This window comes from Geotrypetes seraphini, chromosome 17 (genome assembly GCF_902459505.1).
Source record: "Geotrypetes seraphini chromosome 17, aGeoSer1.1, whole genome shotgun sequence".
NCBI lineage: Eukaryota > Metazoa > Chordata > Amphibia > Gymnophiona > Dermophiidae > Geotrypetes > Geotrypetes seraphini.
In genome coordinates, this window is record NC_047100.1 from 44,844,455 (window position 1) to 44,858,182 (window position 13,728).

Below are 13,728 nucleotides of genomic sequence, written 5' to 3' on the forward strand. Positions count from 1 at the left end.
AACCTAAATTAAGCGATCTATCAAATTAAAATAAACTTGAAACTTGACTGGGTATACAAGTGGCAGATGAAATTTAATGTGGACAATGCAAATTGATGCACATTGGGAAGAATAACCTGAATCACAGTTAACAAATGCTAGGGTCCACTTTGGGGTTAGCGCCCAAGAAAAGGATCTGGATGTCATTGTAGACAAATACGATGAAACCTTCCACCCAATGTGTGGCAGCAGCCAAAAAAGCAAACAGGATGCTAGGAATTATTTAAAGGGATGGTTAACAAAACTTAGAGTGTTATGCAGTTATGCAGACGACTTCACCATCCTCATATCTTTTAATCAACCAAAGACCACCATAACAAACACTCTACACCGAACTCTGGAAACAGTAGCGAACTGGATGGAAGACCACAAACTGAAACTCAACCCAGACAAAACAAAATTCATCCTCCTCGAAAATAACAAAACCCCAACTATTACCAACATAGAAATCAACTCGATCAATTACCCCTTTCAAAAAACCCTAAAACTACTAGGTGTGACAATAGACAGATGTTGCACCATGCAATCACAAATAAACATAACAATTCAGAAATCTTTCGCCATTATGACATCATCAGGGACGCGGCAGAGGAAATTAGGCCAGTAGAAGAGCCGAAGCAGTGTGTTTAGTGTGCCTGGGATGCTGCTGGAGCTGCCAGGTTTGTCAGCCGTGTAGCGGTGGGAGGGTCGGCTGGGAGGGTCAATGGGGGTTTCTGGTGTACCGGGTAGGGTCGGCGGGGGGGAGGGGGGGAGGTTAAAAACATGCTGCTCAGGGGGATGGGAGGCAGGAAGGCAGACTGGCATGGGGGGTAAGGGGGTTTCAATGGAAGGAGGATGGGAGGCAGGCTGGCATCAGAGGGGGGTGGGGGGGTTTCAATGGAAGGCAGGCAGGCTGGCATCGGGGGGGGGATGGGGTGGTTTCCATGGAAACATGCTGCTCAGGGGGATGAGAGGCAGGCTGGCATGGGGGTGGGGGGTTCAATTGAAGGGAGATGGGAGGCAGGCAGGCTGGCATCGGGGGTGGGGGTGGGACAAAGTCTGGAAGATAATGATGAGGATATAAGGAGGCACTGGGGGCACTAAGGACATAGAAATGGGCATTGAGGGCACTAAGGACATAGGATGCACTGAGGGCATTAAGCAGGCCAGAGGCATTGGGGGCACTAAGGACACAAAAAGGAGGCACTGGGGGCACTAAGGACATAGGAAGGAGGCACTGGGGCATTAAGGACACAGTACGCTGGCACTAAGGACACAGTATGCAGGCACTGGGGCACTAAGGACACAGTACAGAGGCACTGGGGGCACTAAGGACATGGGAAGAAGGCACTGGGGGCATTATGGACACAGGAAGGAGGTAATGGGGGCACTAAGGACATAGGAAGAGGTACTAAGGACATGGGAAGGAGGCACTAGGGACACTATGAACATAGGAAGGGCCACTAAGGACAGGAAGGAGGCACTGAGGGCACTAAGGACATAGGGAGAGACACAGACAGAAAAAATGACAAGACAGGCAGCGTACAAGGAGAGAGAGACAAAGAAAAAAAAAACCCAGACAGACAGACATCTACTCTAGCACCCGTGTAGAATGTTGCAGACGCTGCTGGAATCGGAAGGTTTGTCGGGCCGCAGGAAGGGAAGGGGGGCGGTAAGGGACTAAGGGAGCCGGCCAGACTGCGGGAAGGGAAAGGGGGGTAGGGGAAACGCTGCTGCTGCTGCACAGGGAAGTGATGTGGGGGGAGGGAAATGGAGGGGGAAGGAATGCTGCTGTGGCTGCTGCACAGGGAAGTGGTGGGAGAGAAATGCTGCTGCATAGGAGGCAGGGAGAGAGACAGATAGATAGAAAGAAAAGAAGAAAGACACAGAAAGACAGACAGACAAAGGGGGCCAGGGAGAGAGACAGACAGTGGGAGGGAGAGAGAGACAGAAATAAAGACACACAGACATATATTCTAGCACCCGTTAATGTAACGGGCTAAAATACTAGTATATACATAATACATACACTTCTCCCTCCAAAACTGCGGTTTCAGTGTCCGCGGATTCGGTTATTCGTGATTTTTTTTACAAAAAAACTATTTTCATTTTTTGGCTATTTCTAAGCCGTCCAAGCCTCCCCAGAACCTTACCTGGTCTCGAGACTACAACGGGAACTCACGGCAGCAATTCTGACGACGGCTCTGCACGGGGCAGGGGCATAGGAAGATCGCTTCTGCCCCGCTTTACCGCTGGACCACCAGGTAAAGTTCCGGGGACGCAGGAGGAAGGCAGGGGTGGGTCAGAGCCGGCCGAGAAGTTATTTGGGATTTTTCACACTTTGTGGTCTGGCTCTGCACCTAACCCCCGCAAATACTGAGGGAGAAGTGTACATACAGTGATTCTTGTACAATCCCTCTAGAGGCTGAACACTAGGGTAATCAGCCTTCTGCTGTAGGGACTCACATTCAAACTGTAACCTCTCCCCCTAGTGTCCACATCCCTGTACTCCAGCCTTGGAATTCCAGTCTTAGTTCCTGCAGCCGAGCTGCAGGGGTCTTGTTTCTTCTGCTCATGATTTCTTTTTAATTTTTAGTCTCTTTAATTAGTCTAAGCAATTTACCCCATTACCACCTGTATAGTACTGCCGTAGTTGAAGGGATTTTCAGCAGCACTATCTAGATAGAACTGCTGAAAATCCGCAGGTAAAGGATTTGTTTTTTTTTTTTTTTTGTTTGTTTTTTTTTTTTTCCCTAGACATACGAGATTTTATTATCAGTAATTGCCTAGCACTGACTAATTATCCTACAGTCCATTGCAAATGAAGAATTACAAATATAAATAAAAAACTGAAAATAAGATGATTTTTTATTGAAAGGACTTAAAACATTTTTCAGTTAGCTCTTAGAGGCCAATACTTCCTTCCCCAGGTCAAGACAGTAAGCTGTCTTGAGAAAGGAGGTTTTGGTCTGACAGTCAAAAATGTATTAAGATTAGTTCAATGAAAAGATATCATCTTTATTCTATTTTCTTTTTTTTTTTTTTTTTTTTCATCTTTATTCCTTTTTATTTCTTTCAACAAGTGTACAATATTATTACAAGTAATTCACATCACTCACTTGACATTCTTAAGCAATATTATTACACATGTTTTAATTCCCTCCACCCACCTCCCATCCCCTCCCCTATCAACAAAATATTTTATCCAAACATATACATATTTAGACTCTCCCTCCCCCCCATTTTTACAAATTATCCCCTAAGGAAAAAGAATAACCCTTAATCATTACAATATTCAATTAATGGCCTCCACACCTCCTTAAACCTTTTAAAATATCCCCTCTGTACGGCAAAAAATCTTTCCATCTTATATAAATGACAAACTGAGTTCCACCAAAAACTACAATTCAATCTAGAACAGTCTTTCCAATTAGTCGTTATTTGTTGAATTCCCACTCCAGTAAGAATCATCAATAATTTGTTGTTTGCTGCAGATATTTGACTTTTGGCCCTCATACACATTCCAAAAATCACTGTGTCGTAGGATAATGCTACATGATTTTCCATCAATATATTAACTTGATCCCATATTGATATCCAAAATGCCTGAATACATGGACAATAAAATAAAAGATGGTCTAAAGTTCCAATTTCAATTTTACAATGCCAGCATCTATTAGACTTAGAGCAATCTAATTTTTGTAATCTAGTAGGGGTCCAGAATGCTCTATGCAACAAAAAGAACCATGTTTGCCTAATAGATGCCGACATCGTACCTTTAATTCTCCAAGACCAAATACATGGCCATTGAGATGCATTAATTTGATGCTTAATCTCAATGCTCCAAATATCTCTTAATCCATTTTTTGGTTTCTTATTCAAATAATTAGATATCATTTTATACCACTTTGCGGCCTGGTGTCCCAGAAAATCTGCCTGGAAACATAAGAATTCTAAGCTGTAATGATCATTTAAAGATTTCCATTCAGGGAACCCCACCTGAATAGCCTGCTTCAATTGCAACCACTTATAACTTTGTTTTTTATTCAGACCATATTTATGTTGCAATTGTGAAAAATCAAGCAGCTTACCATTATCAATTACTTCCGTTAAGGATCTTATACCTGCTTTAATCCAATCCTTCCAGACAATCTTAAACCCGCCTATTTGTATCTTGGAGTTTACCCAAATAGTCTGCTGTTTCGATTTTAAAATAGAATCACTAGTTAATTTATCTACAAATCTTAATGTTTTCCAAGTATCCATTAATACTCTATTGTCTTTACGTATTCTAGGCACTTTTATACCAAGCAGAAGATCAAGCCTAAGTGGAAAAATAAGTGATCTCTCCACCCTTAACCACTCTGGTAATTGTTCCAAAAGCTCTGGGAGGACCCAATACATACCTTGGCGCATGATATAGGCCTGATGATACCTATAAAAATTGGGAAAATTTACCCCACCCTCCTCAATTGGTCTTTGCAAAGACACTAGAGCCACTCTTGCAATTTTACCCAGCCAAATAAATTTAACCAGAATACTATTTAATTTTTTATAAAAAGACCCCTGAAAAAACACTGGTATCATTCCCAATTGATAGCAAACTACAGGCAAAATCATCATTTTAACAGTTTGAACTCTTCCCCACCATGACAAATGTAAAGGATTCCATTGCTCACATAACTCTGTTACTTTTTGTAATAAAAATTTTTCGTTTATTCTCATTGTCTCTTCAAGTGTTTTATTCAACCAAATACCTAAGTATTTTATACCATCCTCTTTCCAAATAAAAGGGAAAGAATCAAGTATACCTTTTGTACAATGCACATTTAAAGGTAAGGTAAAGGATTTGTATGTTTAGCAGTGTCCTTCATGTAGGGCAAGTCAGAGATTAATGTATTAGAAATTAATGATGCATCACTGTGCTTTTTAATGACTGTTTTCAAACTGTAAATGGCAGTTCTATACTACTCTTCTGATGTGATAGATGATGATTGAGGGATTTCTCATTTTGAACACTGGAAATGCCAGATTTTGTGTTTTTCTACTAAAATTTCTATAAATACTTTCCAATGCAAGAAGTGTAAACAAATTTCTTTGAAATTTAAGTTAGTGGCATTATTTTGATTTGAAAATTTTTAATAAAAAAGTACATTAGGTGGGGTGGGGGGTTTTTTGTTGTTTTTTTTTACTAAAATTCAGCTGAACCCTTCCTTCTTTACAAGTGTGTTTTTGTTTTCTCCCTGCTGCATTGTGTTCTTTGGACCAGGTGCACGTTCTAGGAGTTGGGCTGACAGTACACGAGAAGTGTGTACATCCAGAAATGCGTCCCCTACATAAGAAACTTATTGATCAGTTCCATGTGATGCGCTTCAGCCTATACCATGTAAGCTTTCTTTCCACCCAAACACCCATTTATATGTTGCAATTTGTGATACATGTTACAGTATAAGAGTGTTTAGAATCTTGAAAGTCTTTATACTGCAGCGTCTTTTTTGTTGGTTTGGTAAATTAAAAGGCTTCTGTTTTCTCTAGGATCAATTCACTTATTTCACAAACCCTCACTCACAATCTCTTACCAGAGAGACAACATATCAATAAGTAATCTCTTCATACTCTGGTCTGTAAACGTGCTTTGGCCATTTATTTGGAAAGCACCAAACCACACAGATCTGCTCTTCAACTTTTTGTCTTTTTGATTCACATAAGTTGGTACATCCTATCTCTAAACGTACCATCTCCAACTGGATGGCTGCTTAAAAAAAAAGAAAAAAAGAAATAAGTAATCTCAAGTTTTGTAAATAGTGGTTTGTGAGCACCAACTGACTTGCTTCTAGTCGTGAGAAAACAGATAAATTAAATTGATTCAGATCAAAATGTTGTTAAACCAGAAAACAGATTGTTGCTTCAATTGAAATCAGATTGATTGAAACTTAGAAAAACTTAGCATATATAATTCTTTAACTTTAGTAAATAGCAACCTGATTCATAGGAAGGAAAAAATTTCAATAGTAAGTTTTTGTCATTTCACAATGAGCCAAAATTAGGATCATCAGTACAACAGTAACAAACCCCTAATAAATGAGGGATCAGAATAGATAGGTTCTATCAAGCCAAGAAAAGTATCTGACTTCAAACTAGAAATAAGATATCCCCATTTTTACAACAATGTTAGGCTAAAATCTTTGGTTGTGACTGTGCTGTTTGTCACTGATTGGGTGTCAAAAGCAAGTTAAGTTTTCAGTAATATTACAGGAATTACAACTGCTAAGTCCAGGCCAAGGGCATCAAACCTCCTAAGAGAACCTTCAGCAATGTTACCTCAACCCCAGAACAGCTCTGAGCCTTACCTCTTAGCTCAGAAATTCCTCTTGCTGACTCCTAAGGTGTCCAGCATCTTCCTTCCTATATCTTCCACTAAGGTTTCCAGTATCTTTCCTTAACAACCAGAGGGTGGCCAGTATCTCCTTTTTCTTCCCCCCCCCCCCTTCCTGCTCCCTGCCACACTGCAGACTGATACCAAGGCAGCTCGAATCTTCATAAGGAGCTGTAGCATAATATGTGCATATAAGCCCATACTTTAGTGGATGAATCCATTATTTTGGAAGCGGACATCACTACATTCCAGTTACAGCTCCCAAGGAAGATTTGAGCCATTATGTGATGAGTCTTTAGCATGTTGAATCACACAATTCAGATAAGCTTATACTCGTAGATGTAGACTTGTCTAGGGAGCAATCTTAGAGGCCTATCACAAGTTCTACCCAAAGTTGATTAGCACTTGATTTGGATTTTTGTACACATCTGTCTACAAGCTATTCTATAAGGATGAATGCTAAAAATGTCTCATGTGCAAACCAAAATGGAGTGTGGTCATGGAATGGGTATGGACGGGACAGATGTGTTCTAAATATTTAGGTGCAGTGTTACAGAATACCGGTGTTACTCACCCAACTTGTGTGTCACAATTTATACTAGTTTCATCTCTTTCAATCATTCAATACAATAAAATTGGCATTTGGACATTGTGATGATTAAAATATCCAAGTGCCACTTTATGCCTTTTTTGGGATGTCTTTCTGTTTTGAAAATGAGCCCCATAGGCGGCTATCTGTCTTTTTAAAATAAGCTGCTGCCAAATTCAAATATTTAAATCATTATAAAATATGAATATAAGTATGATATATTGTACTTAAAGTGTTCATGAAGAAAATCAAGTGTGTATTTATAAGATTATATGAATTTTTCTTTTTTTTTTTTTTTTTAATCTTTATTCCTTTTTATTTCTTTCAACAAGTGTACAGTATTATTACAATTAATTTACATAACACACTTGGCATTCTTAAATAATATTATTATACATGTTTTTATTCCCCCCCCACCTCCCACCCTTTTCCATATCAATAAAATATTCCTTCCAAATTTATATATAATTATACATCCCTTTTTGATAATACAATTAATCTGACATGAAATCTGTCCCTCCCCCCATCCTTCTTCCTCAAACACTTTAAACATTTTATTATACCCAGTAATGCACAACAATAAATATCCCATCCTATTACATATATCTCCTTATTTTTCATAACAACATATTTCCAATATTTTTCCCTCCCTATCCCTCCCATCCCATCCCATTTCTATATATTATCCCCTAAGGAAAAAGAATAAACTTTACTCGTTATAATATTCAATTAATGGCCTCCACACCTCTTGAAATCTTTTAAAATACCCTCTCTGTATCGCAAGAAATCTTTCCATCTTATACATATGACAAACTGAGTTCCACCAAAAATTACAATTCAATCTAGAACAGTCTTTCCAATTAGTTGTTATCTGTTGAATTCCCACTCCCGTAAGAATCAACAATAATTTATTGTTTGCTGCAGATATTTGGCATTTGGCCCTCATACACATTCCAAAAATCACTGTGTCATAGGATAAAGCCACATGACTCTCCATCAACATATTAACTTGATCCCATATTGATATCCAAAATGCCTGAATACATGGACAATAAAATAAAAGATGGTCTAGAGTTCCAACTTCAATTTTACAATGCCAGCATCTATTAGACTTAGAGCAATCTAATTTTTGTAATCTAGTAGGGGTCCAGAATGCTCTATGCAACAAAAAAAAAACATGTTTGCCTAATAGATGCTGACATCGTACCTTTAATTCTCCAAGACCAAATACGTGGCCATTGAGATGCATTAATCTGATGCTTAATCTCAATGCTCCAAATATCTCTTAATCCATTTTTAGGCTTCTTATTCAAATAATTAGATATAATTTTATACCACTTTGTGGCCTGGTGACCCAGAAAATCTGCCTGGAAACATAAGAATTCTAAGCTGTAATGATCATTTAAAGATTTCCATTCAGGGAACCCCACCTGAATAGCCTGCTTCAATTGCAACCACTTATAATTTTGTTTTTTATTCAGACCATATTTATGTTGCAATTGTGAAAATTCAAGCATCTTACCATTATCAATTACTTCCGTTAATGATCTTATACCTGCTTTAATCCAATCTTTCCAGACAACCTTAAACCCGCCTATTTGTATCTTGGAGTTTACCCAAATAGTCTGTTTTGATTTTAAAATAGAATCAGTAGTTAATTTGTCTACAAACCTTAATGTTTTCCAAGTATCCATTAATACTCTATTGTCCTTACGTATTCTAGGCACTTTTATACCAAGCAAAAGATCAAGCCTAAGTGGAAAGATAAGTGATCTCTCCACCCTTAACCACTCTGGTAATTGTTCCAAAAGCTCTGGGAGAACCCAATACATACCTTGGCGCATGATATAGGCCTGATGATACCTATAAAAATTGGGAAAATTTACCCCACCCTCCTCAATTGGTCTTTGCAAAGACACTAAAGCCACTCTTGCAATTTTACCCAGCCAAATAAATTTAACCAGAATACTATTTAATTTTTTATAGAAAGACCCCTGAAAAAACACTGGTATCATTCCCAATTGATAGCAAACCACAGGCAAAATCAGTTTGTACTCTTCCCCACCAGGACAAATGTAAAGGATTCCATTGCTCACACAACTCTGTAACTTTTTGTAATAAAAATTTTTCATTTATTCTCATTGTCTCTTCAAGTGTTTTATTCAGCCAAATACCTAAGTACTTTATTCCATCCTCTTTCCATATAAAAGGGAAAGAATCAAATATACCTTTTGTACAATGCGCATTTAAAGGTAAAATCTCTGATTTAGTCCAATTTATTTTGTATCCTGAGAATTTTCCAAATGTATCTATGACCTTCAGTAGACATGGGATTGTTGTTTCCGGATTCCTCAAATGAAGCAAGATGTCATCTGCATAAGCAGATACTTTATATTCCACTCCAGCACATGGAATACCCTGTATGTCCTTTGCCTGTCGAATAGCTAATAATAAGGGTTCAAGAACTATATCAAAGAGCAAATGAGATAATGGACAACCTTGTCTAACTCCCCTCTGCAACTTAAAAGCATCCGAAAAATTATTATTTATATATAAACGAGCAGTTGGGGAGCTGTACAATGCTTGTATCATTTGTATAAATCCGGATCCAATACCAAACCATTCCATAGCTTGATACATGAAACTCCATTCTACACGATCAAAAGCCTTCTCAGCATCTAGTGAAACCGAAAAAGCCGGATCATTAATTTGTTTTGTTAAATAATACATCTGAAATGCCAGTCTAGTATTATTAGACGAGTGTCTTTGAGCAACAAATCCAGTTTGATTCATTCCTATTATATGCGGAAGAGCTTTAGCCAATCTTAATGCTAAAATCTTAGCTAATAATTTACCATCTACATTTATTAAAGATATAGGCCTGTAGTTTGAAACCAATGTTGGATCTTTATTTGGCTTTGGCAAAACAATAGTTAAAGATTCTGCCATAGTGCCTGATATACAACCTTTTTTCAGTTGATCCTGATATAATTTTAATAAATACGGTAATAGGGAAATTTGAAATTCTTTATAAAACTCTACTGTAAATCCATCTCCACCTGGAGTGGTCCCAACTCTAAGGGATTTCAATGCCATTTGTAACTCTTTTAATGATATAGGTTTATCTAAACTTCTTTTTATATGATCAGGAACCTTAGGACCTTCAACTAAACTCAAAAAATCCATCCCATCTTTCTCTTTATTTAAATAAGACTCCGAAGAATACAATGACTTATAATATTTTAAAAATTGTTTTAATATATTTCCAATTTGAGAATGAGAATTTCCTAACTCATCTTTAATTATGCTTATTTTCTCCTTCCTTTTCTTTGCTTTTAAATAATTTGCCAATAATCTTCCAGCCTTATTTGCACTACCATAATACACCACCTGCTGAGCAAAAATATCTTTCCTTACTAACCCAGAGGAAATTTCATTATATTCACATTTTTTTTAACAATATTTGAAATGTCTCCTGTTCCCATTTATTAACCAATTTTAATTCCAAATTCTTAATTTCTTTTTCCAAATTCACATATTGTTTTCTTAACAGTTTCTTTTTATATGCAGAATATGTAATATGCAAAACTGAATAAAGAAATTTAAAAAATAAATAAATAAATAAGCTGCTGCCTCTGCACCCAGATGTTGTGAGATCAAATCCCAGTGCCTCTCCTTGTGACTAGAGAATGACACGGTAACAAAATTCATCACCGTCCCCGTCCCCGCAGGAAATAATCCCATGTCATTTTCTAGTGTCTATTTCAACCTCGGTCCTTCTACACCAGCATTCTTCAAAGCAAAGCTTGCGGGTCAGTGGTTGTGGCCATTCATACTCTGATTCTTCCTTCTCTCCTTAAAGAATGATATGAAGATGGTTTCCCGCGGTTATCCACGGGGACGGGAACGGTGATGAATTTTGTTACCGTGTCATTCTCTACTTGTGACCCTGGGCAAGTCACTTAATTCTCCAGTGCCTACCACTATGAGTGTCGGCTTTGAATGCCAAAGCCACAAAAAAGCGATATACAAGTCCCTTTCCCTCCCTGGGCTACATTTTATAAAATTACTCTCGTAGTGGCCAGTAGGCAAATTATATGTTTACTGACCATTAATGAATGTATAAGTTGCTTTGAATGTTGGCCAAAGGGTATCCAAAGGACAGTTAAAATGTTAGGGTGTCCTATCTAGTGCTCCTAATAGACACTTTAAAAGTCAGTGTTAAATGATGTAGGCTAAATAGTTGAGCAATCAGGTTTTTTTATTCTTCAGTTACATGATGTGTTTTGGTTATAAGTATACATAGCATTATTACTTTAATGAGCTTTTTTATAAGTAAACCCTAAGCACTGTGAGAAAAGTTTGAAAAGAAATGTGATTTTGTAGCCCATCTTCATAGTAAAGAATTACTGTTCTCTTTCCCTTATAGGAACTGCCTGGCCTGGATAAGCCAAGTCCTGCTTGTTCTGGGGCTAGCACTCCCCGTAGCAACATGCTGGTATCACATGGACCCGTGAGCCCAGATAACATCAAAATGCTACACAGGTACGTGCTTAAGCTTGCGCAAGCACATCTTAATATGTTTCCTGAATATACTGAGGGTAATTCTCAATAGATAATCTAAAATTAGGAACCAGGATGATATGCGCTAATCATGAATTTTATAATGGCAAGTGTGCAACTAGTATAAATCCACAGTTGCATAGCTAATTCTAAATGTGAGTCTTAAGTCAACTGAACAGACTGATGTAAATCCTTAAGCATAACTGTTACCGTGTTTCACTGAAAATAAGACACTGTCTTATATTAATTTTGGGCCCAAAAAAGGCACTAGGTCTTATGTTTGGGGAGGTCTTATTTTTTTTCATGTACAATGATCATCTCTCCCTACCTCTCCTCCATCCCAATTCTTCCTATTTCCTTTCTCTCCCTCACATGTGCAGCATCTTTCCTCCCTTCTCATCCATCCTCTTGTGCAGTATCTTTCTATCCCTCCCTCCCATGTCTTGCAGCTTTCTATGCCTCCCTTCCTCCCATTCCCGTGTAGCATCTTTCAATCCCCCCCACGCCGCCACCGTGCACCCCCCTCTGCCCCCCCCTCCCCCACACCGATCCATCTCTCCCTCCCATCCGAACTATGAGACAGAAATAAATGCCTTATAACAAACTGGCAGTGTCAGCAACAATCTAGACAGGCTGCTTCGCGGCCTGAGCCATTCCTCCGAGGTGTTGGTGATGATGTCATCAGTGAGGTGGCAGAGGAATGGCCCAGGCCATGAAGCAGCCTGTTTAGATTGTTGCTGACGCTGCCGGTTTGTTATAAGATATTTATTTCTGCCTCGCAGTGTGGATGAGAGGGAGAGATGGATCGGGGGGGGGGGGATCAGCAGGGGGGAGCGCTGCTGCTGCCGGCAACTAGGACTTATTTTCGGGGGTAGGGCTTATATTAAGACCTACCCTGAAAATCATGCTAGGTCTTATTTTCGTGGAAACATGATAGTATTCTATAAACTGTGTGTACAAGTGCTAGGCACAACTCTGTCCCGCCCATGCCTTCTCAAGTCAACCACCTTCTTGTAGTTGTACACCAGGGGTCTCAAAGTCCCTTCTCGAGTGCCAGAATCCAGTCGGGTTTTCAGGATTCCCAAATGAATATGCATGAGATCTATTAGCATACAATGAAAGTAGTGCATGCAAATAGATCTCATGCATATTCATTGGGGAAATCCTGAAAACCCAACTAGATTGCTGCCCTTGAGGAGGGAATTTGAGACCCCTGTTGTACTCTATGCGTGCACAATATACAAAATCCCAATTTGGGGCTAGATTCACTAAGCCCACCGATCAACTTTCGACCACTTAACAACCCCTTTACGACCCAATTTCCCTACGACCCGATTCACTAACCTCTGTCCCGATCACCCTACAATCTGCGCATGCAAATGAGGGGGAAGACATTCAAATGCAGGCAGGAAGCAATTCACTAAAATAAAAAAAGCAACACCGACTGGGCTGGCCAATCCAAAAATAAGCGACTGCTGAGGACCAGTTGCTGAGGTCCTTTCCGAATGCCCTGCCTTCCACCATCCTGCTTTCTGCCCTGCTCCTGCCTGTCTCGAATATCTTCTCCTGCCTGCCCCGAATATCTTCTCCTGCCTGCCCCGAATATCTTCTCCTGCCTGCCCCGAATATCTTCTCCTGCCTGTCCTGAATCTCTTCTTCTGCCTGCCCCGAATATCTTCTCCTGCCTTTCCCTACACTACGAGCCCGTGGTTTTAACCTGCGGGTTTAAAGTGGGTTAAAACCACGGGCTCATGAAGAAAAAAAGAAACAAAAGTAAGGTTTTTTTAAAAGTTTAAAAAAAGGTCGATGCTCTTAAGCCCCTCTGGGTCACGGTCTGCTGTGAGCCCCACCGCTGACTTGAGATGCTGGCTTTGCCTCACTGTGGGGGTGGGGGGTTGACTCGTGGTGCCTGCCCTTCCCGACAGTGTGATTCCGATCGCCCTCATTTGCATGAGGGCGATTGATGAATCAGCCCCCCGGACACGGATCGGATCCCTCACATATCGGATCGGATACGTGCCCTTTGTGAATCTAGCCCTAAGTGCAGTTACATATGTAACTGCTAATTAGTACCAGTTAGCAATTACAAAACAACGCAGAAGAAAAATAATGAGTCTTTTATATTTCTCCGCCTCACTTTCCCTCGCGGGCCCTTAGTCAGCAGGGCCTTTTGACATTGTCT

At 39.6% G+C, this 13,728-nt stretch overlaps 1 protein-coding gene across 3 annotated transcripts in view; it reads left to right on the plus strand.

Annotated features, from left to right (window-relative positions):
* DOCK3 (dedicator of cytokinesis 3) overlaps positions 1-13,728 on the plus strand; it is a 694,894-nt gene that overhangs the window by 613,605 nt on the left and 67,561 nt on the right. For all 3 annotated transcript variants that reach the window (XM_033926008.1, XM_033926006.1, XM_033926007.1), the window contains exons 45-46: positions 5,288-5,404; positions 11,413-11,528. In XM_033926008.1, the coding sequence (XP_033781899.1) occupies positions 5,288-5,404; positions 11,413-11,528 (233 nt within the window). The remainder of the gene's footprint in view (positions 1-5,287; positions 5,405-11,412; positions 11,529-13,728) is intronic.